This window comes from Mobula birostris, chromosome 1 (assembly GCF_030028105.1).
Source record: "Mobula birostris isolate sMobBir1 chromosome 1, sMobBir1.hap1, whole genome shotgun sequence".
Classification (NCBI taxonomy): domain Eukaryota; kingdom Metazoa; phylum Chordata; class Chondrichthyes; order Myliobatiformes; family Myliobatidae; genus Mobula; species Mobula birostris.
Window position 1 is genome coordinate 62,521,883 of NC_092370.1, and position 26,142 is coordinate 62,548,024.

A 26,142-nucleotide genomic window follows, 5' to 3' on the forward strand; every position below is an offset into this window, starting at 1 on the left:
AGTGTATTAAGGAATGTCCTGTGGGACCACTCGAAGTTAACCCTTGCCTGGGTATGTTATGTGGTAACCCCTTTGAAGACGACATTCCTGTGACAGATCACTCTGGTGGTAATTTGTATGTGGATTTGGAACAGCTTGACAGAGGATCTTCGACAGCTGATATTTATTAATTACCATCGTGGAACCTGTGGAATTCGACGTAATTGTCTTCTCTCTACGTTTCACCCTGGATTACAAATATCTCTCCCCCATCATTCTTTCCCTGGATGAACTGAACTTTCCTACTTTACCATCTGAAGACTCTAAGCCTTGTTCCCCCGAGCTCAATAGTCTGGGAGTTATATTTACACACACATACACATAACACTGTTAACTTTTGTTTACCTTGGTTAAGTTGCTATATTATAAGTAGGTACTAATAAAGATAGTGGTTTTAACATCAAAACCAGACTCCAGTGTGAACTCTATTGCTGCTAGTTTGTTTCTAAAATGTTACAGTTCGTAACACCCACACACTCCTGTTTCGGGTCAAGTGGATCAATTCATTGGTATTCATTTCCAGTTCTCTGGCTGCTGTCTCCATCATCATTTGTCTTTGCCATCCTTTTGCTTTCTTCCCTTCAATCTTTCCCATAATTACCATGCATTCTAACTCCTCTTTCCTAATCACACATCCAATGAAGTTAAGTTGCCTTTCCATGGTCTCATACATTATTTCTTTTTGTGCTTGCTCTGTTCATGACATCCTCGTTAGATGTTCGTTTCATCCATGATATTCTTTGCATCCTCCTCAAAAACTACATCTCTGCTACTTCAATTCGTTTCCTCATGTTACTAGATATTGTCCAACATTCTGATCCATATAACATAACTGAATAACCGTAACATTTCAGTACTCTGAGGCGGTTGTCATGCCTAGTTTAGTTTTGGTCAGTATACTCTTCGTTCTCATAAAGGTGTCTTTTGCCATCCCTATTCTTCTTTTGAAGTGAGTCAGTTTATGAAAATTAAGAGAGGCGTTAGACAAGGGTGTGTTTTCTCCCCTGATTTGTTTAATGTGTACAGTGAAACAATATTACAAAAAATAATCACATCTTGGAAATCAAAGTTGGCAGTGAAAACTCAATAATTTCAATAATTTCAGATACGCGGATGACACTGTGTTAATTGCAAGTACGGAGGAAGAACTACAAAACTTAATTGATATAGTTGTTGAAGAAAGTGCAAAAATGGGTCTATCTATCAATTGCAAAAGACAGAATGTATGGTGATATCCAAAAAGAAGGAGAATCCTATCTTCAGGCTGAGAATAAACAGGGAAGACATAAAACAAGTACAGATGTGAGAATAGTGTGTCAGAACTGGAGGTTTGCAACTGTTGTAGCCTGGTCAAAAGAAGGGAGAGATTTTACTTATTACCCTGGGCTGTCTTTCAGAGCTCTTATATGATTTTCTTGTGAATTTGGACCGATGAAAAAGGATCTATCACATTTAATAAAATAACCTGGAACTCAGAGAATACCTCTAAGTAAACGAGAGTGAAAAATCTTGTTAAGTTTAGGTCATTAAATAGTTAATCATTTAACTGAATTGTGGAATGCCTTTGAAAATTCACGTAACCCTCATAATTCCATGGATTCATAATTCCAGATATTCATGGATTCATTTATTATTCATCACCAGTTTTCAGGTTTATACTGTTTGTTGAATGATCCCTATCTCTCTAATCTCTTTCATCTGTAAATCCCTTCAAGATCTCAGCTTTTCTCCAGTTTTGGTTTCTTATCTCCAATACTGCAGTCAGCTATCTTTTTTTATTTCATATAATGTTTACTGATTTAATCAATGACATTTATGAGACTGAAATAATACCAGAAGAGATGAAAAAAATCAGTATTTATCACTCTTCCTAAGAAACCTGGAGCAATAGAATGTGAATTACATAGGACCATAAATTTAATGAGTCATATCACCAAGGTACTTCTAAGAATTTTGATGACAAGAGCCAAAAGTAAGATACAAGCTGAAATAGGTAAAGAACAATGTGGTTTTGTGAAAGACAATGGTACAAGAAATGCAATATTGATGTTAAGGATACTATCAGAATGAGCTATTCAAGTGTAAAAAGATTTGTTTGTTTTATCAACTACACAAAAGCATTTCATAAAGTGAAGCACAATAAGTTATTTGAAATATTACATAAAACAAGTGCAGAACTTTTGCTGCTTAGGAAGCTGGGTGACATCAGATGGCTGGTGCGACATGGACATCAAAAGAAGAATAGAGATGGCAAAAGACACCTTTATGAGAATGAAAAGTATACTGACCAATGCTAAACTAGGCATGACAACCTGCCTCAGAATACTGAAGTGTTACGTTAATCCAGTTATGTTACATACCTCAGAATGTTGGACAGTATCTATTAACATGAGGAAACGAATTGAAGCAGCAGAGATGTGGTTTTTGAGGAGGATGCAAAGAATATCATTGACGAAACGAATATCTAAAGAGGATGTCATGAACAAAGCAAACACAAAAAGAGAAATAATGTATGAGATCATGAAAAGGCAACATAACTTCATTGGACACGTAATTAGGAAAGAGGAGTTAGAATGCATGGTAATTGTGGGAAAGATTGAAGGGAAGAAAGCAAGAGGAAGACAAAGACAAATGATGATGGAGACAGCAGCCAGAGAACTGGAAATGAATACCAATGAATTGATCCACTCGACCCAAAACGGGAGTGTGTGGGCCATGGCAGTCAAAGCTCAAACTGGGTACGGCACCTGATAATGATGTTTCAGTTAAGGCCTATGTGACATTCTTCCTATTCCAAATAATGTTGTTGCTATTGTGTACTACACCTGAGTTATTTTTGTCTTCAAGTTTAATTACCTAGCAAGATACAGAGGGTTTTAATTTCTGTTCCATTGGGCTTCAGCAAACTCACGTCCACAGACATCCCACCTCTCCTGGGAGTCTCCCGCGTATCAATTGTGGCTCCCTGATGCCCGCAAATTATATACAATGTCTCGGAAATCAATTTTTTAGAGGGGGAAAGTGAGAGGGAAGAAAAAGAAAGAAAATGAATGAATCCTGCTTGATCTCTCTTTGTGGTAAGTAGACCTATCAGTTTTCTCCATGGGCGGGCTTTACAGTCGACCTCTCTCTTCCATATTCCATCAGTTCAGTTACTGCCGTCTGTAATGACGCTGAAATCATCCAGACAACTGTTGGTGATGAAGTACAAAAGCCTGGCAAAGAAATTCCCAAGGCTGGCGGTGACAACCTGACTATGTGAGGCTGTCCTATACGGGCAGGGCACGTTGGCGTCTTAAAGGGGATTAGAGCGGGGTTTAAATTGGAGCGAAATTCCAAAACAGTCCGCTGAGATACCTTCAAAAACGCGCTCGCAAGCAAATTCTTCGTTTTTTTTTTCCTGAAACACTTCCACTTACAGGTACATCGAAGCCCGTGATGGGCTGGGTTTAAGCGCAGCCGTTTTCAGAAGAAAAACCGATTTTAATAAATACCCGGCCCCCACCGAGGTCTCATCATTAGGGCAGCGAGCTCTTTACCTGTGCTGCGCACTTTATATGCATTTTGAATTACACTTTATTAACTAATATGGTAACATATTGTTTTATATGGTGTGCATGATATATGTATTGTGGCTACACCGTGGTCCAGACAGAGGTTATTTCCTTTGTGGACAATCAGCCAGATAACAATAAACTTTAACTTTAAGATACAGAACTTCTAAATCACTCATTTAAAATCCCCCATTTTGATGTAAGAAAGTAAGTTCTGATCCTGACTATTGCAGGCAATGTGTGTTTGTGTGTGACTACGGACGTATATGCAATCAGACATTGTCCAAATGGACGTTAAGCAACACATGTCTGTAATAAGGATACACCTTATACTTTTATTTCTTTTAGTGACCACAACATATTAGGGAGGCTTAGCACAGGGAAGGCTGCTCAAGTATTGCACAGTTCTTTTCAGCAGAAAACCAAACTCTGATAGAGAAGGTCACTAGAGCTGAGGTGTACTTTACATCTTTCATCGTTGAGCATAACCTGCCATTCCAGGTGTGTAAGCACACAGGCAAGCTACTATGCCTGCTCATCAACCAAGACAGCAGCTATTGTGAACATGGCATATTAAGACAGAATTCAGAAGTCAGCTGTCTCACAAAACACTTGTGAATCTGATGTCTTGCAAAATTAACAAATTCATTGACACAGACTGCTATGAGGTTAAATGAGTTTTTGCAGGGTGGGATATCTGAGTCCAACTTGTTAAAAAAACAAGAAACGGAACTGGAAACGACGCAAGCGTTGTTCACAACTAATCAGACCTATCCTGCCTTGGTCTAGGTGACTAAAGCTACTCCTACGTGATCTGAGAAGTCATCCGACTGGGATATTGGCCTTTCCACACAGGCTGCCTGGATATTTCCAGCGCGGCCAGACACCTGACCAACGGGCTTGGCCTGCCGCCCACACCTCGCGCGATGACGCGCAGGAAGCCCACGTTCCATTGCCTAATAAGGGCACATCTCAAGCTCCACTGCGCGCGCCCGATGCTATTGGAATGCAGTCATCGCGTCATCGGCTGTACCATTTAGGTCCACCAGGGTAAAGATAGAACCGCTGTTGTTTGTTAAAGGGGAAAAAAACAGCAGCCATAATGGGGAATTGTTAAATCAGAGTATTAAAGTATATGCTTCAGCCCTTATTCCTCAATATAAAACGGCTTACGTACTGCAAAGTGAAATAACAGTGGTGAGTCGAAGTGATATCCCCCTCCAGTAAATACCGGAAGCAGCTGAAGGCATTTCCGGCGGTTGGTCCCGGTTCTGTGTTATCGGGGAAGTGGGGCGGCGGCGCTGATCGGCTGCAGGAGGTAGAGTGTTTGTTCTTCGTGAGCTTGGGTAAGGGAATTCATCCTTTAATCCCCATCCCAGGCGTTTGAGAAATAGCAGTTGTAATCCTCGCGGTCGAAGCGAGTCTGAGCTCGGAGGACAGAGTTTGGGGAAAGCGGCGGCTGTGTCGGCCGCCGCCCATCGGTTCCTGGCTTCGGCTCTAGTCTGTGATTAAGGCCATGAGTAATGATAAACTGCTTCCAAAACTAAACACTGCATTCTGGAAAAAAAAAGATGTTACTTAGGTCCGGCAGCATCTGCAGACTGTTGTAGTGCTAATGGACGATTTACTAATAATTTGAAGATGTTGATTTTTATCTTAAAGCGTTGTTTTCACTGTTAGGGTGCATGCAATTTGTTAGTACACCTCTTTTACAAACAAGGTAGATGAGAATGGTTAAAGGTTGTAAGTACTATTGAGAAGTGGTACGTTTTGATAGAAAAAGTTGGTGTGATATTCATATATGGCAGGAAACAACTACTAAGCCTTAGCATCGTTAAGTTTGAATTAACTGATTCTTTTAGTTCATTGGTAGTCAAAATTCCAACTTTATTTAAAAATATTTGCAAAAAGAAAACAACTTGTACTAAACTTATTTTTTCTGCATGTAATCGATCAGGGATCTGCCACACTTTTCCACAGAAGACACTTAATTCCTGTTTTTTTTACAGTTTGCACCTGCTTAGATTTCAGTGACTTGTTATAACCTTCAGAAAATTGTCATTTCGTTACGTTTTAAGTTTCTGCAAATCCTGAGAATCTGCTTTTGAGAAAATGGTGTAGCTCACTTTCTGCTTCTAAATCTGCAGGTGGTGAGTGGTTAAGTAGTACGTTGTAGAATCATTGCCGCTTATGTTTTTCAACTTGCATTAACTTTGCCATCAGTTAATAAACAAGTACTGAAGTTCACAAAGTAGTCCCATATTTTGTTCTGTGCTGAGTTGGGTGGGCTTAGGAGGTGTTTTGACCTTTGATTACAGGCTGCAATAACTCAAGTCAAAGGAAAAAGTATTGTAAAGAGTAAAATACCAGAGGATGGTTTGGGCTTCTTTTACGATGTGCTCAAAATTCAGTGCCTTGAAGAAAAGAGAACTTGGTCTTCCTATCTGACAGATTGTGTCTTTTTTTTAAGGCTAAGTTCTGATATTGACATTGTGATCAATTACATGCAAAAACTAATATAAGTTGGTGTTTTCTTTTGAAAATAGTTTTAACTAGACTTGGAAATATGCCCACCGTTGAACCTGAAAGAATCAGTTTATTCTTCAAACTATTAATATTGCTAAGGTTTAGTAATTACTTCAGACTATTCTGTAGGCTGAAAGAGGATGAGCATCTATGGTTCTGGTGCTCCTGAAGGTACTGCTGTTACTGTTCTGGAAGAGATGTAATGATTTTTTTGAGAGAGCCTTGAACAGTTAAAATGGCTGATTTTCCAGGAAAGATTTGGTGAGTAATGAGTGCAGTGTTTGAAATAGCTATAGAAGGAGATGCACTGGTAACTGGCTAGGCTGCTGAGTACATTCCTGAAGAGAAATGCAATGCTTTGCGGAAAGAGCAAAATTATTGTTTTAACAAACAAGGGCGAAAATAGTTGGCAGCATGACTGGTATTGCTGCTTTAGATTGAAGTTGAGATCTCATGCCAGTTTGTTCTGAATTTGAATGTGAGTTTTATTGAGTTAACTAAACCAGAATTAGTTTGTGAGGAACAAAAGGTTATAAAAAGATCAAACTTTGGATTCATATTTTCATCATTTGAGTGAATTGTGAATAGTATCACTCAGTTACCTGGAATGCACTTACAGGCTTATAAAGACAGTCAACTTTGGTGTAGACGTTGAAATATGCAGGAGTTCAGATGTACATGCATGTGAGCTTTTCTGCCCTAGAACCTACTGTTAAGTTGTTCTTTTATATCTCTGCTCTCTCATCTTCAACCCTTCTGCCAAATAAAACAGCTTCCCACCACCCACTTGCCCTGACATCTTGATTTATACACTGCCATCAAATTTCCCCTTGACCTTCTAATTAATCTACCCTTGTAATTAAAGTCTCTTCTTACTAGGATTCATTCTTGTGAATCGCTTGTGGACCTTTTGTTGTGTTGATAGCCTTCCAATGTCTCAGTCAGAATTAAACACTATGCTGGTTGGAGCTTGACCAGTGTTTTCATAAATGTTCATCTTAAATTCATTGTTTTAATGCTCTGTATTGTCTTTAAATTGAATTGAGAGGAAGTTCTTGGTGAATGGGTTGAAGTGACTTAACTTGGGGTTTGTAAATGTGGGTGACAAGATTGAACTTCTCAGACATGCAAAAAGGTGAATGATTTTACTGCATAATTGACTATGTCCACCCCTCCCTTGTGCAAAGACATACTGTAAATTTTCTTTGAGCAGTTTTTCATTAAAATGTGAATATTTATAAAGGTCGGTAATGGGTTCTGTTCTTGAAGGAGTTAAGCATGAATCTTATGAGCACAATGTTCAGTCTTTCTTTGCACAGTACATGCTGAAGCCTGTCTCTGTTTTTAAAAAAATGAGTCATAGCCCAGCACTTGTTTTGGAAAGTGATTCTTGTATTCAAACTTAAGCTGTAACTGAAGTTAAGGGATGCTCTTGGTCCTTTGACCTTTTACAAATCAGTAAGGAATTTAATTTTTAATACTGGAAATTTGCAGTTGTTCGTCCTTGGTTAAACCTTTTCAGCCATAAATAGGAACAAAAAGAAAAGCTGTCAACAATGTTTCAGTGACTGCATTAGCTACATTGCTCTTTAGAATGCCCAGAAGTAGTTGCACACTATATCAACTTTGGAGAACAAAGTAGCTTTGGAAGATGTAGCAGCTTCTGAAAATTTAATATGGCAAATTTATTCTAAAATCTTTCCCATCGTTTGCAACATACTGCAAGTTGAAGTATTGCTTTGGAAACTTGATAGCACAAGTCTTGTCTGAGAATGCTGCACTGTCTGGCATGTTGCACTCTGCATACTATTAAGTGAATAAAGGGATTCAAGGAATATTTCAAATGTAATGGACCTCCCCCTGATTTAAAGGTGAATTTATATTCCTCCAACTCAATGAAATGATCTAATTAATCACTGTCACTGCTGCTTGTGGGAGTCTTTTGGACATGTGACCATGGCATTGTTTTATTACAACAGAGTGATAGCAGTTAAAATTAGTTTTGGCTAAAGCATTTTGGGAGGTTTCTTCGCAAAAGATGCACAAATGCAAGCCTACTGCAAATGTTCTGTGCACTTTCATTAAAGGACAGCATGGATTACACAAAGCAATTGAGCTTTGTAGTTAAATACATCATGTGATGTAGCTTTTTGTTGAGACTAGTACCCTTTCCAAATACCAAATATGTAAAGGCATGTACTTGTGCAGTTACCATAGATACCTCTGAAATGGTGGTGTTAAATTTCTTCACTCTTGCTATTTCCTACAGATGTACATAACCATAGTCCAGTTTGCAACTTTTCTAATTTCTAGAAGGCACAGTTGTGAATCTTCAAACCAGGAGAGGTCTTCAAAATTGATGGTAGGGCTTAGTAATGCAATTTGTTTTGATTGACTGCCAATTATGGAGCAGTTGGTTTAAAGGCTGCAGAGTATGATATTGCCTAATAATAAGAATTTATGAAGCAACAAATATTGTAATATCTATGAGAATTTTTAAATAGAGGCTTTGTTAAAAGGGCGTAACATTGGCCAGAAAGTGGGTGAATTGCCTTGGTTGGACCTTAAATTCTAAAAGAGTTCAACGTGCCTGATCATTTGAGACTGCTAGTATTGTATGAGACTATGAGCTAATCAGAAACATTTTTGGAAAATTATTCACTGAAGATATTAAGAACATTTCTTGGGCACTTGTCAAGTTTTTGTTTTCTAGAATGGGAGCTTTGGTTGATCTTAGTTTACCTAAAAGATGGAGATGGGCTATGGTATTGAAATTTTGGAATCCTTATGATAGTGGTTTCACGTGATAGCAGCTACATATTCAGAATTTGTACTTAATGTAGAAATACTGTTATTGTCCAAGTTAAAGCAATGAGGCCTTGAATGTGAAAGTGTTGCTTTTAATACTTCAGCAGAGGTTGGAGAAGCAATGGTAATAGACTTAATGGGTTACTTCAGCAGCCAAATTGTTCTGATATCAAAGTTCATTTTAGTGGGGTGCAGATCAACCAGATGGCTGCAGTTAGATTCACCATTAAATCTGACTACATCCCGACAACTGGTGAGTGTTCCATTTCAATATAGCCGTGATAGGTCAACATGGCTCATCACACCATTCATAGATTCTGTTCATTGCCACATGTCAAAAAGAGTTCAGAGGTGGTGTTCAAGGATAAGGTGAAGTGGTGAGCTAATACTTGTTCATTGCCTGGTGTAGTGTTCTGATTGGTATCTGCAGTTGTTAGCTGAACCTGGATCTTTTAGGTTAACATTCATATTCGAGTTGTGAATAAGCCAAACATATTTTATTGATTTAATGACACAGCGCAGCCCTTTGAGCCATACCAGCAACCCGTGACAAACCAGATTAATTAGATTACAAGCCAGGTTACAATCACCAGTTAACCTAGTTGGTAAATGTTTGGACTGTGGGAGAAAACCAGAGCACCTGGAGGAAACCTATCCATTCTACGGAGGGGGCATATAGAGAATGTTGAAATTGAACTTTGGGTCGCCCCGCGCTGTAATAGTTGTGTTAATCGCCATGCTACAGTGGCCTGTACGAAGAGCCATCAGAACAGGATAGCATCCCATAAAACTTGACCTGTTTGCTTTGCTGAACATCCATACAATGATGCTTCAGGTTCCTTGATATTGTGCTCTTTCAAATGTGAATAATGGTTAAAGGCAGGTGAGGGCTCTGACATGCACACACCCCCACCCCTTCGGTTGTCCATTGAGATCCGATGCCGACATTCACTCCTTTAACGGTGAGATCTTTGACTCTACAGTACTGTCCTGGACCCGCAAGCTCTATTGCAGGTGGGACATGTATATGTGGTAGTGGTGGCAACCATGGCTGCATTTCTCCTGGCTCTCTCCTGCTGTCTCCTGGTTGTTCTTTCCATCTCCAGAATACGAACCCCGTCCCTACACAGCTGTCGCCAAGTGGTACAGTCGGCAGCAACATCCTCCAGGGCCTCGGGTCTGATCTTGCACTTCCTTAAAGCATTCTTCATCTGATCCTTATAGCACTTCTTCGGCCCTCCAGCTGAGCGTCGACCATGATGTAGCTGGCCGTATCAGGTTTCCCTCGCCATCCAAAGGTAGAGTGTTTCTATGAAACGGTTCGTAAGCTGGAATGTCAGAAAGTGAAGAAGCAATTACCATTTATTTATATGGGGAAAATCTGAGCATTCGCAGACCCAAAAAATAACCTACCAAATCATGCCAAATAACACACAAAACCTAAAACATTAACATATGGTAAAAGCAGGAGTGATATGATAAATACACAGCCAAAATTAAGTAGAAATACTTTTCTGCAATCATTGCACTGTCCACCGTAGCGAAAATCTCACGCAAGCGCTCTTGACAGAAGCACTCTCTCCAGTAACCTTTGCTATGAAGCTGCCAAATCATACCAAATAACACATAAAAATACACAGCCTATATAAAGTAGAAATAACGTATGTACAGTGTAGTATCACTTAACGGAATCGGGAAGACAGCGAGCACACTGGTGGTGTGTTAAGCTGAGTCGTCGGAGGTTGGGGTGGTGGGACTCTGGAGTGTCATCTCATCGTCGTCTGTTTCCATCAAGGCAGGCAGGTCGTCTTCTATGTCTGCCTGCCTCGATGTCGGAGGTCGATGTTCGTCGTCTGCTATGGTTGATGTGGAAGGCTTGAAAAACGACAGTATGCTTTACTGCTTAACCTCGTGCATTTTTCTATCATACAGTTCTTTGTAAGCACTCAAACCATCCTGCAAATATGCCCTAAACCTACGTACTCTTTCAAAATTAAAGCCATATTTTTCTGCAATCATTGTCAGTTGCAGCAAAAATCTCGCGCAGTTGCTTTACGTTCAGTTCCTGGACGACTTCACTTTCGGTCCGTTCGCTACTGCATTCAGTTTCGATTGTTTTCCTCTTCCAATTGCATCAACTCTTCATCTGTCAGTTCTTGGTCTTGGGATGCCAAAATCTCTTCAATATCATCTTCGTCAACTTCCACAAGTCAAACTCAGGTTGTCCTTACTTCGTTCATCACGATCAAAACGCTTAATTATGTCTAGTTTTACACTAAGTGTAACACCCTTACGAGCTCTTTTAGGCTTTTCCGATACCTTAGAACTCATCTTGCTAACAGATGCTCAAAATAAATCCACATAAAGCACAGGTGCTCACAGGCACACGTTTAAGCAGTGCCAGCTAGAATGCAGTTCCAGGGGAGGAGCTTGGCTGCCTTTTTTTTGTAACAGTTTGAAAACACCTTCTGTTGGCGAAAGCAGGTAACTAATGTAGGTCTTTTGTTACAGCGAGGTTTTGTAAAGCGAATGTTGGAAAAACGGGTGACACCTGTAATACTGCAGGGTAGTCAACATGGGGGCATCAGGTGCCCCAGCCACTGCAGCTGACACTGGGTGATCATGGCCTCAATACTCCTGCAGCTAGTCTTTACAAGTATTTCAGTTTGAGGCACCCGCTCACACCAGGTAATTCTCAGGATGCGCTGTAGATTACCCAAGCTTCACAGCTATAAAGGAGGGTGATGACACAGACCGTTTGGCATACGACGACCTTTGTGGAGGGACGAAGGCTCCTGTTCTGAAAGACTCTACGCGGAAGTCTCCCAGAGGCAGCTGATGCCTGTTTAATGCTGCTCTGGATGTCGTCGTCAATGCCGTTATGCTCATAGAGAATGCTTCCCAGATATTCAAAAGATGGCACTACTGACAGCTTTTCATCACCAACAGTGAAGGCAGGTAAGAGTGGGTGGGACACTGGTTATCCATTGGCAAACCAATTCTGTCTCAGTGGTATTGACAGTCAGCCCCATCCTGCTGTACGCTCTCACCACCACAACAAGGGCAGTCTGAAGGTCCTCCGGAGTATGGACCACAAGAGCGCAGTTGTCTGCATACTGCAGCTACAGAGTTTGGTGGTTGTGTGGAGCCTCCTGATGTCATAGAGGTTGCCATCTAATCTGACGTCCACTGCCATACTGCTGCTGTCACTGCGCAGGTGCACACACCCCCACCCAGTATTGCTGAGACTTCCTAGGCTTGCATGTATGCTTTTGCCATCTGAATGGAAATACGTGATCCATTGATTCTGAATCCTCATTTTTGTCTCCTAGCATTTGTGTTTTCTCCACTGTTAAAATGGTTACAAAATTAGTTCTTGGCCTATTTACGATTGTCATTGCCCAAGTCTCTCAGTCTAATAATGCCTCACACTGGTTAAGTTCTAACACAGACCCAAAGAACAGATTTTTTTTTAATGGAGATGATACAACTGCAGTGAAAATTGTATTTAATAGGGAAAATTAACGAAAATAAATGATCTAATTTGGACCAAAATTCTAATTCAGTATTTTTTTTATGGAAAGATGTTGTAAGGAGAGTGGAAAAAAAGAGGTTGCATGTAGTGCCAGTCAGCCACTCCTTTTTTGGAAGTTTCTGTGGCCAAATCTGATAATATCCAATGATTAATTTCCCTTTGGCTGAGGGATACATTTTGATTAAGAGCATTGCTTGCCTGCTCAAACACACAAGCTTGGAGTCTATTCTGATATCAATGAGTCATTGCACTGTCTTCCAAGAACATGAACCATCACTGAAATATTTTCTTGTAGGATTAAGGTCAATTCATATCAGTGAAGATCAAGAAACTTCATAAATATGTAGTGTCACATGTTTGCTTTTCCCCCTCCTTTGTCCTTGAGACATGACAAATGATTGATCTCTGGGAAATCTGTCAAACTTAACAAATGTTCCATTGGTGAGCTATGATGTGACATGCTTTTTGCAATTATGCAAGTATTTCTGACTTGTTTGTCTTTTAGGATAGCTGGCTAACAAGTTAGGAATACAACAATTTCGTATTCCATTTTGAGATCATATATCAACTAAGACAACACAATTGTTAAAAAGCAAGGTGAAAATTTACTAATAGACATAACAACAGAATTAGGCTGTTCCGCTAATCAAATTTACTCTGCCATTTGATCATGGCTGATATAGTTTTCCCCTCAAGATTATTCTCGCCTTCTCCCTGTAAACATTTTTATCCTCAGTCCAGAACCTATCAACCTCTGCTTTATATCTACCCAATAACTTTGCCCCTACAGCTGTCCAGCAATGAATGCCATCACCATCTCTCCAAAGAAATTCCTCCCCATCTCTCCTCTAAAGGGTCATCTATTGAGGCTGTGCCCTCTGTTCTTGGATTCTCACACTCATGGAAAATTCCATGAGGATGTCACGTAGCATAGTAGTTAGTATGATGCTATTACAGCTCGTGGCATCGGACTTCAGTTCTGTCATCCTCTGTAAGAAAGTTTGTATATTCTTCCTCTGGCTGCTCTGTTTTCCTCCCACAGTCCAAAGACGTAGCACTTAGTCTGTTGTCATTATAAATTGTTCTGTGATTAGGCTGGAATTAAATTGGTGAGTTGCTTTTTGGGGGGCTGATGGGGCCAGAAGGACCTGTTACATGTATCTCTAAAATATATATAAAAAAAAATCCTCTGCTCATCCTTTCTAAGGATTTCAATATTCACTAGGTTTCAATTAGATTCCCCAAGTTACTCTTCTCAGAATCAGGTTTAGTATTGCTGACATATGTTGTGAAATTTGTTTTTGTGGCAGTAATACATAATTTTAAAAAAACTATAACTTACAATAAATATATAAATTAAGTAGTGCAAAAGGAGAACAAAAAATGTAGTGAGGTAGTGTTCATGGGTTCATTATCCATTCAGAAGTCTGATTTGGGGCAGCGGGGGGAAGAGAAGAAACTGAAATGTTGACTGTGTCTTCAGGCTCCTGTACCACTACCTTCATGGGAGCAATGAGAAGAGGGCATACTATGGGGGTCCTTAATGATAGATGCTGCCTTCTTGAATCATTGCTTTTTGAAGGTGTACTCTATACTGGAGAGGTGAGTGCTGGCTGAGTTAACAACTTTCTGCAGCTTTCTCTGATCATTTGCAGTGGCTCCTCCAACAGTGATGCAGCCAGTTAGAATGTGCTCCATAGTACACCTGTAGAAATTTGCAAGGCTTTAGTGACATAGTACGTCTTCTCAACTTCTAGTAAAATATAGCTGTCACTAAACTCTAGCAAGTACAAGCCTGGAGCCATCAAGAACTTTTTTTATTCCTGAGGTTAGTCATACTTGTAAACTTTCTCTGGACCCTTTCCAATGCCAGCATATTCTTTCTCAGATATAGGGCCCAAATCTGCTCACAGTACTCCAAATGCAGTCTGACCAATGTCTTGTCTCAGTATTATGTCTTTGCTTTTATGTTGTAGTCCTCTAGAAATGAATGAAGTCAACTTCTGATTTCATTTACCTGTGTCAGTTGCTAAATTCAGTGTCTTGAATTTATTTAGTTTGGTTTGTATTGCATATTCTGTTTCCTATCTGTATTCTGAAAATAACTTTCCCTGGAATGCAGTCTAATCACAAACATTAGAAAATTTGCAGATGCTGGAAATCCAAGCAACACACACAAAATGCTGGAGGACCTCAGCAGGCTGGGCAGCATCCATGGAAATCAGTATAGTTGATATTTTGCATTGAGACCCTCGGCCCAAAACGTCAACTGTTCTCTTTTCCATAGATGCTTCTTGGCCTGCTGAGTTCCTCCAGCATTTTGTGTGTTCCCTGGAATGTAAGGCACTTAAAAGGCATAATCATTAAACTAATGGAAAGTAGTACAATTAAAATACAGATTTAATTGATTGGACTAGTTTCAGTTTTTCTGCTATTGTGAATCTTACCGTGAAGAAGCTGAGTGTGTGCATCCTTTTAGGCTTGATCTAGAAAATCAGCTAAAGTAGGTCAGTTTTTTTAAGATCACATATCTAATTTGAATGCATGCTCTAAAATTTCAATTCATTGCATTGGTATCATTCATGCCCTGAATGCCCAGTAGCTCAGTTATACCAAGCTATCTGTTCCTCCCTGAGACAGAAATATTGCAGTAAGACCTTCAATACAGTGTATTCTTCCTAGTCTAGCCAGTATCTGCCTATTAATTAAAACTAAATTATTAGCCCCATTTTCTGATAAATGTATTCAAATTGATGTTTGAAATATTGGACTATAAAACTCTGGGACCACTTGAAGATATGAAAGATTCAATTGTGAATACAGTTCTTTCTCTTAATCTTAAAGAAAGTTGTTGCAAACTTGTTCAGTATCCAATTATTTAAAACATCTTTTTGTTAATGATGCAACTAGCTACAAGGCGTAATGTTTGAGGAATCATCGCCAAGGTCTTCAAAAGCTATTTTATTCTTGTGCTTTAATCTGTTATGCAGTAATCTGTTTTCATGAGTATATTTGAGCATTATTCGAAATTGTGCAGAGGAAAAATGGAAGTACATCATTCTCATTCTTGCCCTCATTCACCTGCATATCATCCCCCTCAGTTTGATCCACCTATCACCCAGCAGCTCTTGCTCCACCCCTTCTCTCCACCTTTTACACTGGCCATATTCTCTTTCTTTCCAGTCCTGATTAAGGGTCTCAGTCTTAAACATTGTTCATCCATTGATGCTGCCTGACCAGCTGAGTTCCTCCAGGATTTTGTGTGCTAGAACTGGCACTAAAGGTATCAGTTACTTTTTTTAGTACTCTGTAAATTCACCTAAAGCTAAACTGCAATTTAATGTTACCAAATGTCCTTCTCTGTAGTATTAAAATTCTTGATAATATATTAACATTTTGATAATATATCAACATGTTGCCTTGTCATTCACGGTCACAACTGAATTACTTCTGAAGTCATTTTATTTTAGTGTTTTTGGGTTATCACTAAGCATGGTATTCTTGTCCTGTGTAAAAGCAAGTGTGGTTTGAAATCTGCCCTGGCATATTTTCTTTTTGTCATAGGGTCCCCTGAATTAAGTAGGTAGTTTCCCAGAACTTTTCATTAGATTTGTGGGAAGGAGATTTGGGTGGGTATCAAAGATTCATTGTATGCTGTTTACAACTCTTGAGATTTGCCTTCTCCAGATAGCCTCAAAATAAAGTAAAACATTGAAGTCAGTTCAAAGAGAAACAGCAACCCCATCCCCTCACACACAAGAACTAAGGCAACGTGATCATTGACCCCCCCCCCCCCCCAATTCCCTCACCCTGCACAGAAAAATGAGAAAGGATGGGTGAAATCACACAATATAGAAACCGTTGGACTGAAAAAGTCCATAGTCCAAATCTGTAAATAAAGAACCTCAGAACCTCCATAACGTCCTCCAACATCATCGAAAGAGAAAGTCGCTGTACAAACACAGAGGCCTAACTCCTACTCTGGCAGTAGAGGGATTTCATCAGTGATCAAAAAATGGGTAGCGCTGAATTCTTGCTCACGTTCCGCACTCGCCTCGACATTTTAATCTTCCTTGAAGCTTTAAACTGTGAATAATGGATGCCTTAATCAGCCAAATGAAGCTGAACATCAGCTCATGCTCTGTCTTGAAGTTTCTTCACCTCAATGTCTTAAGGGTTGGAGCCCACGCTCACTTCCCGGAATATTCTCAGAAACAGCAAAGCACTGGATCAGTCAGTGGATCTCTAAACTGTAAATCACAGGCTCTAACAGTTCCAGAAACACACTTAACATGAAAAGCAGACTTAAAAGCAAGTTTAATACTGCTTTGCTACTTGCAGTAGTTAGAGTTGGATTTTTTCTGCCACTTTTTTGCTGTTTCTGAAGCAACATTTAGGGTAGATAAATTTTCCAACAGCTTAACCACATACAGCATGTAATAAAATAGCTGCATGTGTGATGTATCACTAAGCAATTGTGGTCCAACTTTAATACTTGTATGCAGCCTAAAACTGAATCAAGTGCTAGCTTGATGGATGCTGCTTCTAAGCATCTGCCTGCTGAACAGAACCTATTCCCATTTAGATTAGCAGGGCAGCACTGAGGATAATGTTCTTTGATTTCTCAAATGCCTTCAGTACGATACAACCCTCATTGCTGGGAGAAAGCTCTGTTCAGTGCTGGTTGGCACTTCTTTTGTATCCTGGATAATGGACTACCTGACTGGCAGACCACAGTTTGTGCAGCTTCAGAGCTGTATGTCAAACATGGCTGTAAGCAGCACGGGAGACTGTATTGGCTCCCTTCCTGTTTACCTTGGACTCTAGATACAACACTGAGTCATGTCATCTGCAGAAACTCTCTGATGACTCAGCAATAGTTCGGTGTATAAAAGGGAGGACAGAAGGATGAATACAGGGCCCTGAAGGACTTTGTCAAATAGTGCAAGCTAAATTACCTGCAGCTCAACATCAGTAAGATGGTGATGGACTTTAGGAAGACTAATCCTGCATTGCTCCCTGTTATTATTGATGAGAACCTACAATTATCTGGGGGTGCACCTGGATGACAGACTTGAGTAAAACTCCAACACAGAGACTGTTTACAAGAAGGGCCAGAGTCGACTCTGCTTCCTGAGGAGACAGGTCCTTTGGCATATGCAGGCCTCTTCTTCACATGTTCTACCAGTCTGTTGTTGCCAGTATAATCTTCTGTGCACTGGTGAGCTGGGGCAATAGCATCAATACGCGTGATGCCAACAGGCTCAAACTGGTCAGAAAGGCTAGCTCTGTTATAGGAGTCAAACTGGACACCCTGGAGGCTGTGGTAGAACAAAGAATCCCATGGAAAATCCTGGCAATTCTGGACAGTGTTTCTCACCCTTTGCATGCCATCTTGGCCAAACAAAGGTGCATTGTTAGTAATAGACTGAGACAATTGCATTGCTCCAAAGAGCACTATATGAGGTCATTCTTACCCTTGGCCAGTAGGCTCTATAATGGTGCAACTTGTAGCCTGGGAGGTGATGCGCCCCTCCTGTTAAACTGTTTGAAGTAACTTTTTATTCTAATATTTGTACATCTGTGCATTTGTAATGCTACTGTGACACTAATTTCCTTTGTGGTCGATAAAGAATCTATCTGCTCCATCACAATTAATTTAATTTTATCAGCTTTAGACAGGCAAAGCATGGGAAACTATTTAAGTATCCTTTTTGCAATCTTTGGGACTCTCCTTCAAAGCAAGTTAGTCCTGTCTATGTAACAACAGTAGTTAAACATCAGGCAATGTGTTATTTTAATGCTTCCCTATTTACTGTCAAGAGCATTGGAATAGCTTATAGGCTATAAAATCTTGAGAGTAGCTCATCATTCAAGTATCTGGATCTGCATCACAGAACTAAGGTGGCCTTATATTACCACCAAGCTGTTTTGTTTTTGGAGTCTGCAGCATCTTTCAACTCCACTATTTAAAGCCACCTTGCTGATGGCTGATTAAATGTCATGTTTCCCTCCACATCACTGCATATAGGCTAGAAATACGTTTAGAGGATTTCTCACTGTATATTAACTGAATCCAGTGTTAAACTGAAAAATACTATCAATAAATCTAGTTCTGAAAGAATCCATCTGTTTGAAATCTGGTGCCTATTTTATATTTTTTGAGAGGTTTGTCGTTCATCTTCAGAATTGTATAATCTCATCTGTTTCTCTCCCTAGATACGATACACGGTCACCATGTCAAGCAAAAAAGCCAAGGGAAAGACCACCAAGAAGCGCCCTCAGCGCGCAACTTCCAATGTATTTGCTATGTTTGATCAGTCGCAGATTCAAGAATTCAAGGAGGCTTTCAACATGATTGATCAGAATCGTGATGGCTTTATTGATAAAGAGGATTTACATGACATGTTGGCTTCTCTTGGTAATTTTAACATTATCCTTTGTAATTATTTTGCCTCAAGATAACTGAATAATTGTTCGCTCATTTTAAAATTGTATCTGATTGGTTGCCAACTTGGTTGCTTCGTTCCTTAGCAAGAATTGGTTCACATCTCTTGTTTTGTAATGTTCTTTATTTCCTCTTTTTTGTGAAAATGTTGCATCCTGCTAGTGCCCTAAACATTAAATGCAGAGAGCCCAAGTTTAATATTTCCAGTAGCAAACTGATATGGGCCAATTGGAAGATTCTGTGTTGTGTTATAATTCCATTTGAAGAATTGAAAAGAAAACCTGGTCTCTTTGCCAAATAATATTTTCCAATGCTTGAATGCTCTGTGCAGTCTGAATTTATTCCTCTGACACATTGTGATTTCCATTAATTTATCATTATGAATGTACTGCTTGTATGACAAGTACAACTCAATATATAAATCCTTTGCAGGGAAGAACCCAACTGATGAGTACCTAGAAGCAATGATGAATGAAGCCCCGGGGCCCATCAATTTCACCATGTTTTTGACAATGTTTGGTGAAAAACTCAATGGAACAGATCCTGAAGATGTAATCAGAAATGCTTTTGCCTGCTTTGATGAAGAAGGAACAGGTAATTAGGAAAACCTTTGAGGCACTGCTGCCTTGCCCTTCATGACTGGCAGAATTGTTCCTGTGCCTTCACAGTTGCAAGTTACCACGGTGCATCCGTTTGAAGTAGACATGGGAGATGTCAGAAACCCAGATCCCTACATAATTCCCAGTACATCTGGGATGAACTATTCTAGGAGCACGTTGTTTTGCATGTGTTCCCCTAAGGCAGGTTTCCTGACACCCATTTTGAGGGTTGAATTTTTTGAAGCACTTCAAAGTTCAAAATAAATTTATTATCGAAGTATGTGTATGTCACCAAATACAACCCTGACATTCATTTTCTTGTGGGCATGCACATTAAATCCAAGAAACACAATAGAATCAAAGAAAGATTACACCCAACAGGATGGACAGCTAATGTGCGAAGGATAGCAAGGTGTGCAAATACAAATGAGAAAATTAATAATAAATATAGAGAACAGAAGATAAAGAGCCCTTGAAAATAAGTCCATATGTTGAGTGGCTGAAGAATTGGAGCAGAGGGTAGGGATTCAGATTTCTGGATAATTGGATCTATTTCTGGGGTAGATGTGACCTGTACAAAAGGGACAGGTTGCACTTGAATCCAGCAGCTGGGGCGGGGGGGTGGGGGGAATGCAATATTAGTGTAGGACATTTACTAGAGTTGTTGGGAGTGGTTTAAACCAATATTGCATGAGGATGGGAACCAATATTGCATGAGGATGTGCCCGCAGGTTTACAAGTAGATGATGGGTGTAACATGAAAGTTAGGAAGGACAAACCAATGATTAGATGCAGACAGCAAAAAATTTGTTCCACAGAAGCAAAATTCAAAAGGATGAAGAATGCAGGACTGAAGGTACCGTATTTAAATGCACATAGCATTCGGTATAAGGTGGACAAACTTGTGGTACAATTAGAGAATGGTTGGTATGACAGTGTGGACATTACTGAGTCAAGGCTGAAAGAAGGCCATAGTTGTGAGCTTAACATCATAGGATATACTTTGTATCAAAAAGACAGGCAGGAAGGCACAGGTGATGGTGTGGCTCTCTTGGTAGGAGATGGAATTATGTCTTTAGAAAGAGTTAACAAGGTCAGAGAATATTGAATCTTTGTGGGTGGAGTTAAACTGCAAGGGTTTAAAAACCATTATGGGAATCATAGGCCTCCAAACAGTAGGCAAGATGAGGGGTTGAGATTGCACAGGGAGCTGGAAAAGGCATGCAATAGGTAATGTCACAGTTGTAACGAGGGACTTCAATATGCAAGGGAATTGGGAAAATCAGGTTGGTGTCAGATCACAAGAGGAAATTTGTGAATACCTACAAGATGGCTTTTTAGAGCAGCTTGTGCTTGAGCCTACTAGGGGAATGGCCATCTTGGATTGAGTGTTGTGTTATAACCTGGATCTTGTGAGGGAGCTCAATGTAAAGGAACCCTTGGGAGGCATTGATCATAATGTGATTGAATTCGTACTGCAATTTCAGAGGGAGAGGCATGAGGGAGGAGCCTGCCAAGTGAACTGGAGGAGGAGACTGGCGGGGGTGACAGCAGAGCAGAGATGGCTGAAGTTTCTGCGAATAGTTCACAAGGTGCAGGATATGCATGTCCCACAGAAGTAGTTCTCAAATGGCAGGGGTTAGACAACCGTGTGGTTAAGGACTGCATAAAAGCCAAGGAAAGGGCATATAAGATAGCAAAAGTGAGTGGGAAATTGGATGATTGGGAAGCTTTTAAAATCCAACAAGTCAACTAAACAGCTATAAGAAGGGAAAAGCTGAAATGACGGTAAACAAGCTGATAATATAAAGCAAGATACTAAATTTCTTTTCCGGTTACATGAAGTGTAAAGAGGAGGTGAGAGTTGATGTTGGTCTGCTGGAAAATGATGCGGGTGAGGTAGTAATGGGTGTTACGTACCCCGTAACTGGGTTGCCAAACCAGCAGAAATGGATCACTCAGTTGGAGTCTGGATTACTAGAACTAAGAAAGTTTTATTAAAGAAACAAGCAACACAGTACTCTAATCAAAAGGATAATGAATGCAACAGCTCAGCAATGATAAACACACATGTACACAGAATTAAGATAACAAGATTAATCAAGCTCTATCGTTGTCTAGGGGTAAATGACCAGTTTCAAAGTGACACAAAGTCCAGTTCAATTTAGTTCGCAGTAATCGTTGCCATGGCAATGGACAGTGGGGGGGAGGAGAGAGAGCAAAACGAATGAATATTCAACACAGCTTCCACACACAGACCTTCGCAGTCAGCTGTCGGGCGAGTCCTTTGTGATGTCATCTGAGGTCACCGACCATGACCCCTCCATTTCCAGATACGATCGTTTCCCTGCGCTGAACCTGGCACCCAGGCAAGTGTGAACACACACCAGGTTCCTGCCGATCGTGCCTTCCACCCTGTGCGTTTATGGCTTGATCCCGCGATCAGCCGTCCAAAAGCTTCCCACCGACTTGTGAGAGGCGCACCGCTTCCAGGGTCTCGTTACCTCGGGTGTCGTGTGTGTCCTGCCTTCTGTCTGTCTGTATCTTCTTTTACGGCGGTTGGCATCCAGCTTAATGGTGCATTACCACCACCCCTGTTCCAGAATGTGCACTAGACATACATTCTAAATCCCTTCACTCAATCGCGCGCGCACACGCACACACACACACACACACACACACACACACACACAAACCTACACTTCACCCTCCCATCTTTGACCATCTTAGTATCCTATTCCTGTTTATTCGTCATATTCTATTAAAAAAAACCCTGTACCCCTTAAAAACGCTAAAAATACCCGGACTTGTGCTCTTCTCACCCATGCCCAGCAACCCTTTTAATGTGAATTCCTGCATCCTCAACTCCCTTAATTTATTTCTCATCATCTCTCTCTGTATCCCATACTTCCTGCAACTCAGAACTACATGTTCTACTGATTCCTCTTCCTGACATTCCTCTCACAATCCTGTCTGGTGTTTCCCTACCATTTTCAATGTTTTGGTTAATGCACAATGCCCCAGCTTTAACCTAGTCCACACAATTTCCTCTCTTCTGTTTCCATTACCTACCCTAGTAACTGCAGCACTCTTTTGTATTTGATATAAATGCCTCCCTTTCCCCTCCCTGTCCCATCTTTCTTGCCACATTCGGTTGACTTTTTCCCAGATTACACACTTAACCTCTGCTTTACTGATGCTAATGTGCATTTCCACATTTTCTTTCTTTAACGCCCTCTTTGCCAACTCATCCACCCTCTCATTCCCCTTCACCCCACATGTGCTGGAACCCATAGAAATTTTACCTGACCTCCCTGATTTGCAATTCTTGTAACTAACTGAAGGACTTCATAAAGTACATCTTGCTGACTGTTTGTGTGAAAAGACCTTAAACTTGCTAGAACTGAGGATGAATCTGAACATATCAGTGCTTTGGCTTGTCTGGCTTTCTGCACCAATTGCAACGCAACCAACACTGCCAGCATCTCCACTGTAAACACCCCTAACTTATTAGATGTTCTTCTGCTGATTCCAATTTCTTTTCCTGGTATTACCACCCCAAACCCTGTCACTCCTGTTTCAGGTTCCTTCACACCATCCGTATAAATGTGAGTATAATCACTATACTTTTCCATCACATGACAGTTAAATGCACTTACCAAATCTGTCCTGCCTTAGCGAACCTGTCCCTTTTTATCCCCCTGCTGGGGAATCGCCTGTCCATCACTTGAAACAGTTCAGGGTTCAAAGGGGGGGCCGTTCTAGACAGCTCTCTCCTTCTGTTATTCTCTCTCCTGTCCCTTCATTACACATCTCCAAATGCTGCTCCATTGTTTCCCTTATCTATCTCTCTCTCTCTCTCTCCTGAAGACAGGTGGCAGACCAACTGCTGATCACACAGGACAGCTAACATCTTAATCTATTGTGTATTCTTGTCACATGGGGGACAAAGAAATGGCAGAAATACTAAATGTGTGCAGTGCATCAGTCTTCACTGTAGAAGACAAGCAGTGTGTCAGAGGTCTGTGGGTGTCAGGGAGCAGGAGTGAATGCCATTGCTATTACAAAGGAAAAAGTGCTAGGCAGTCTCAAAGGACTTTAAGGTGGATAAGTTCATCTAGACTAGATGGGCTACATCCTAGGGTCCTGAGAGAGGTTGCTAAAGAGATTACTGATGCATTGGTCATGATCTTTCAAGAATCATTTGATTCTGCCATGGTCTCAGAATTGGATTGCAAATGTCACTTCGCTCTTTAAGAAGGAAGGAAGACAAAAGAAAGGAAATTGTAGGCCAGTTAGCCTGACCAGTGGTTGGGAAGTTGTTGGAGACGATTATTAAGGGTGAGGTTTCAGGGTACTTGGAAACTAATGATAAAATAAGTCAGTCAGCATGGTTTCTGTGAAGGTGAAATCTTGCCTGACAGGAAGCGACAAGCTGAGTGGACGAAGGAGAGGCAGTGTGTGTCACTCACTTGGTTTTTCAGAAGGCATTTGATAAGGTGCCACATGAGGCTGTTTAACAAGATAAAATCCTATGGTGCTACAGGAAAGATACTGGCATGGATAGAGAAATGGCTGACAGGCAGGGAGCAGTGAGTGGGAATAAAAGGAACTTTTTCTGGTTGGCTGCCAGTGACTAGTGGTGTTCCTCCGGTCCCAATACTGATTCCTCTACTTCTCACATTGTTAATGGTTTGGATAATGGAACTGCTGGCTTTGAGCAGAGGATACAAAGATGGATGGAGGGGTAGGTAGTGCTGAGGAAGCAATGTGATTGCAGCAGAATAATTGGCAAAAAGTAGCAGATGGAGTACAGTGTCAAGAAATGTATGATGCATTTTGTTGAAAGGAACAATCGTGCAGACATTATTATATAAATGGGGAGAACGTTCAAACATCAGAGCCAAATTTTAGAAAAGTCACACTGCTGTTCATGGAGGATCTGGCCTTGGTAGAAATTGTGTGTAATAATTGGGAGAAGGTAAGGATATTGAAATAAATTTTAGATTTATTTGTGGATTTCTGTTCATAATTTTCTGGAAAATGTTATTTTACCCACCCCTCCTTTGTCAAATATCTGAATAAGGAAATGGGTAACATTTCCTGTACCCATACTTTGTAAATGTTGTTTTTGTACTGTGCTCCTAGAAGCAATGTGAATGGCTTGAATATTTTTTGTTTGAAGAAGCTGACTCTTAGGGTGCTTAGTGTTGTCTCTGAGGTTAAAAACGTATGAGCATGTATGAAGGCATTTTGCAAGTTATGCTAATGATGTTCTGTTGAAAAACTAATTTGCTTTTTATTGCTGCAAATATTTTTACAGGTTATATCCAGGAAGACTACCTGAGAGATCTGCTGACAACAATGGGAGATCGATTTACTGATGAGGAAGTTGATGAACTTTTCCGAGAAGCACCAATTGACAGCAAGAGCAACTTCAACTATATTGAGTTTACCCGTATACTGAAACATGGTGCTAAAGACAAAGATGACTAAAGAAATCAAAAGCTCCTATTCATTCTTTTACTTAGCAAAATTTACATCTATTGGATTATATTGCATGCCTTCCAAAATACTGCTTTTCTCATATTTATATTTTTCCAGTCATGTTGGCACACTTTGCACATGTTTGGAGTAAGTGCAAGATAAGTGGCAGGGAACAAAGTATAGAAGTGGATCATAAATGAAATGCCTTTTCTGAAACTTTTTTTTAACTTAAAATCTTTTAAAATTGTCATCTTAGTGTGGTTTGCAGTACAATAGGAAGGGAAAATGTACCCACACTCAGTATAATCTGATCAAAGTAGTTCAGTTCAAAAAGAAAACTACTCTTAGATTAATTTAAGATTATGTCCGAAAAAAGCAGCTTTTTGTATTGGAGATCATGATATAATGGTGAGAGCACTCAGTATGCAAGTTTCAGTATGTTGTCTTGTTTAGTTTAGATGGCTCCTCTTGAAGCTAAATTTGCTGAAAAGTCATCTAATCAGTCTGGTATTTTGCAATACTTGATTGCTGTAAAGCTTAGAGTGGATCTATATCTTGGTATTATGAAAAATTTATCCAAAGGACAAAACTTCAATTTAATGTTCAGATTTTATTCCGTTTTTTTTCTGTTGTATCTTAAGTAGCACCAAGTGTCCTGTGTGATGCTGGTTGGTGTAGAATTGTTTTGCCTTATTTTTGATTGTACTTCCTGTTCAGATTTATGTCCTTGTCAAATATGACTTGAAAATAAAAGAGAAAAATGCACTAAATGTGTGTTTAAATTATTTAAATAGTATAGCTGTTAAAGATTAGAATCATCCTTCAATAAAATACTATCCAGATACAATTAGGTATGATTTGGTGTGATCATGCTTTTTCCAAGCATTCATTTCTCAATCAGATTCTTAAATCGTGCAATTTGTTTGATCACAGCTAAGACTTGATAAACGTCTCAATTGATTTGGACAGCATGCACCTATAAAGCAAAACCATCAGTGTTTGCACAGTAGGTAAGATTTTAGAACTGACTATTTAAACCTGGGTCTCAAAAAGGAATTGGAGAGGTACTTGGAAAATAATTTGAAAGAATTGGGACTGATTTCTCAGTACTGTACTTAAAACATGACTGAAACAAAATTGATGAGT

General features: G+C 40.0%; 1 protein-coding gene across 2 annotated transcripts; it reads left to right on the forward strand.

Moving 5' to 3' along the window:
* Nucleotides 1-4,825: 4,825 nt before the first annotated feature.
* On the forward strand, nucleotides 4,826-25,766 carry LOC140196577 (myosin regulatory light chain 2, smooth muscle minor isoform). 2 transcript variants are annotated; one of them, XM_072256031.1, is made up of 4 exons: nucleotides 4,826-4,911; nucleotides 18,682-18,883; nucleotides 19,343-19,504; nucleotides 24,833-25,766. In XM_072256031.1, exons 2-4 carry the CDS (start codon nucleotides 18,700-18,702, stop codon nucleotides 25,003-25,005), a joined length of 519 nt encoding a protein of 172 aa, XP_072112132.1. In that variant the 5' UTR covers nucleotides 4,826-4,911; nucleotides 18,682-18,699; the 3' UTR covers nucleotides 25,006-25,766. The 2 variants fall into 2 exon arrangements, with proteins under 2 accessions (XP_072112132.1, XP_072112124.1); XM_072256023.1 differs by having other exon boundaries at nucleotides 4,829-4,939.
* Nucleotides 25,767-26,142: the final 376 nt, after the last annotated feature.

Excerpts from the sequence above, each read along its gene's own strand:
- LOC140196577 (XM_072256031.1), top strand. The coding sequence starts at position 18,700 with ATGTCAAGCAAAAAAGCCAAGGGAAAGACCACCAAGAAGCGCCCTCAG. Across the intron at positions 18,884-19,342 it reads TGACATGTTGGCTTCTCTTG|GGAAGAACCCAACTGATGAG; the intron begins GTAATTTTAACA and ends AATCCTTTGCAG. Across the intron at positions 19,505-24,832 it reads CTTTGATGAAGAAGGAACAG|GTTATATCCAGGAAGACTAC; the intron begins GTAATTAGGAAA and ends ATATTTTTACAG.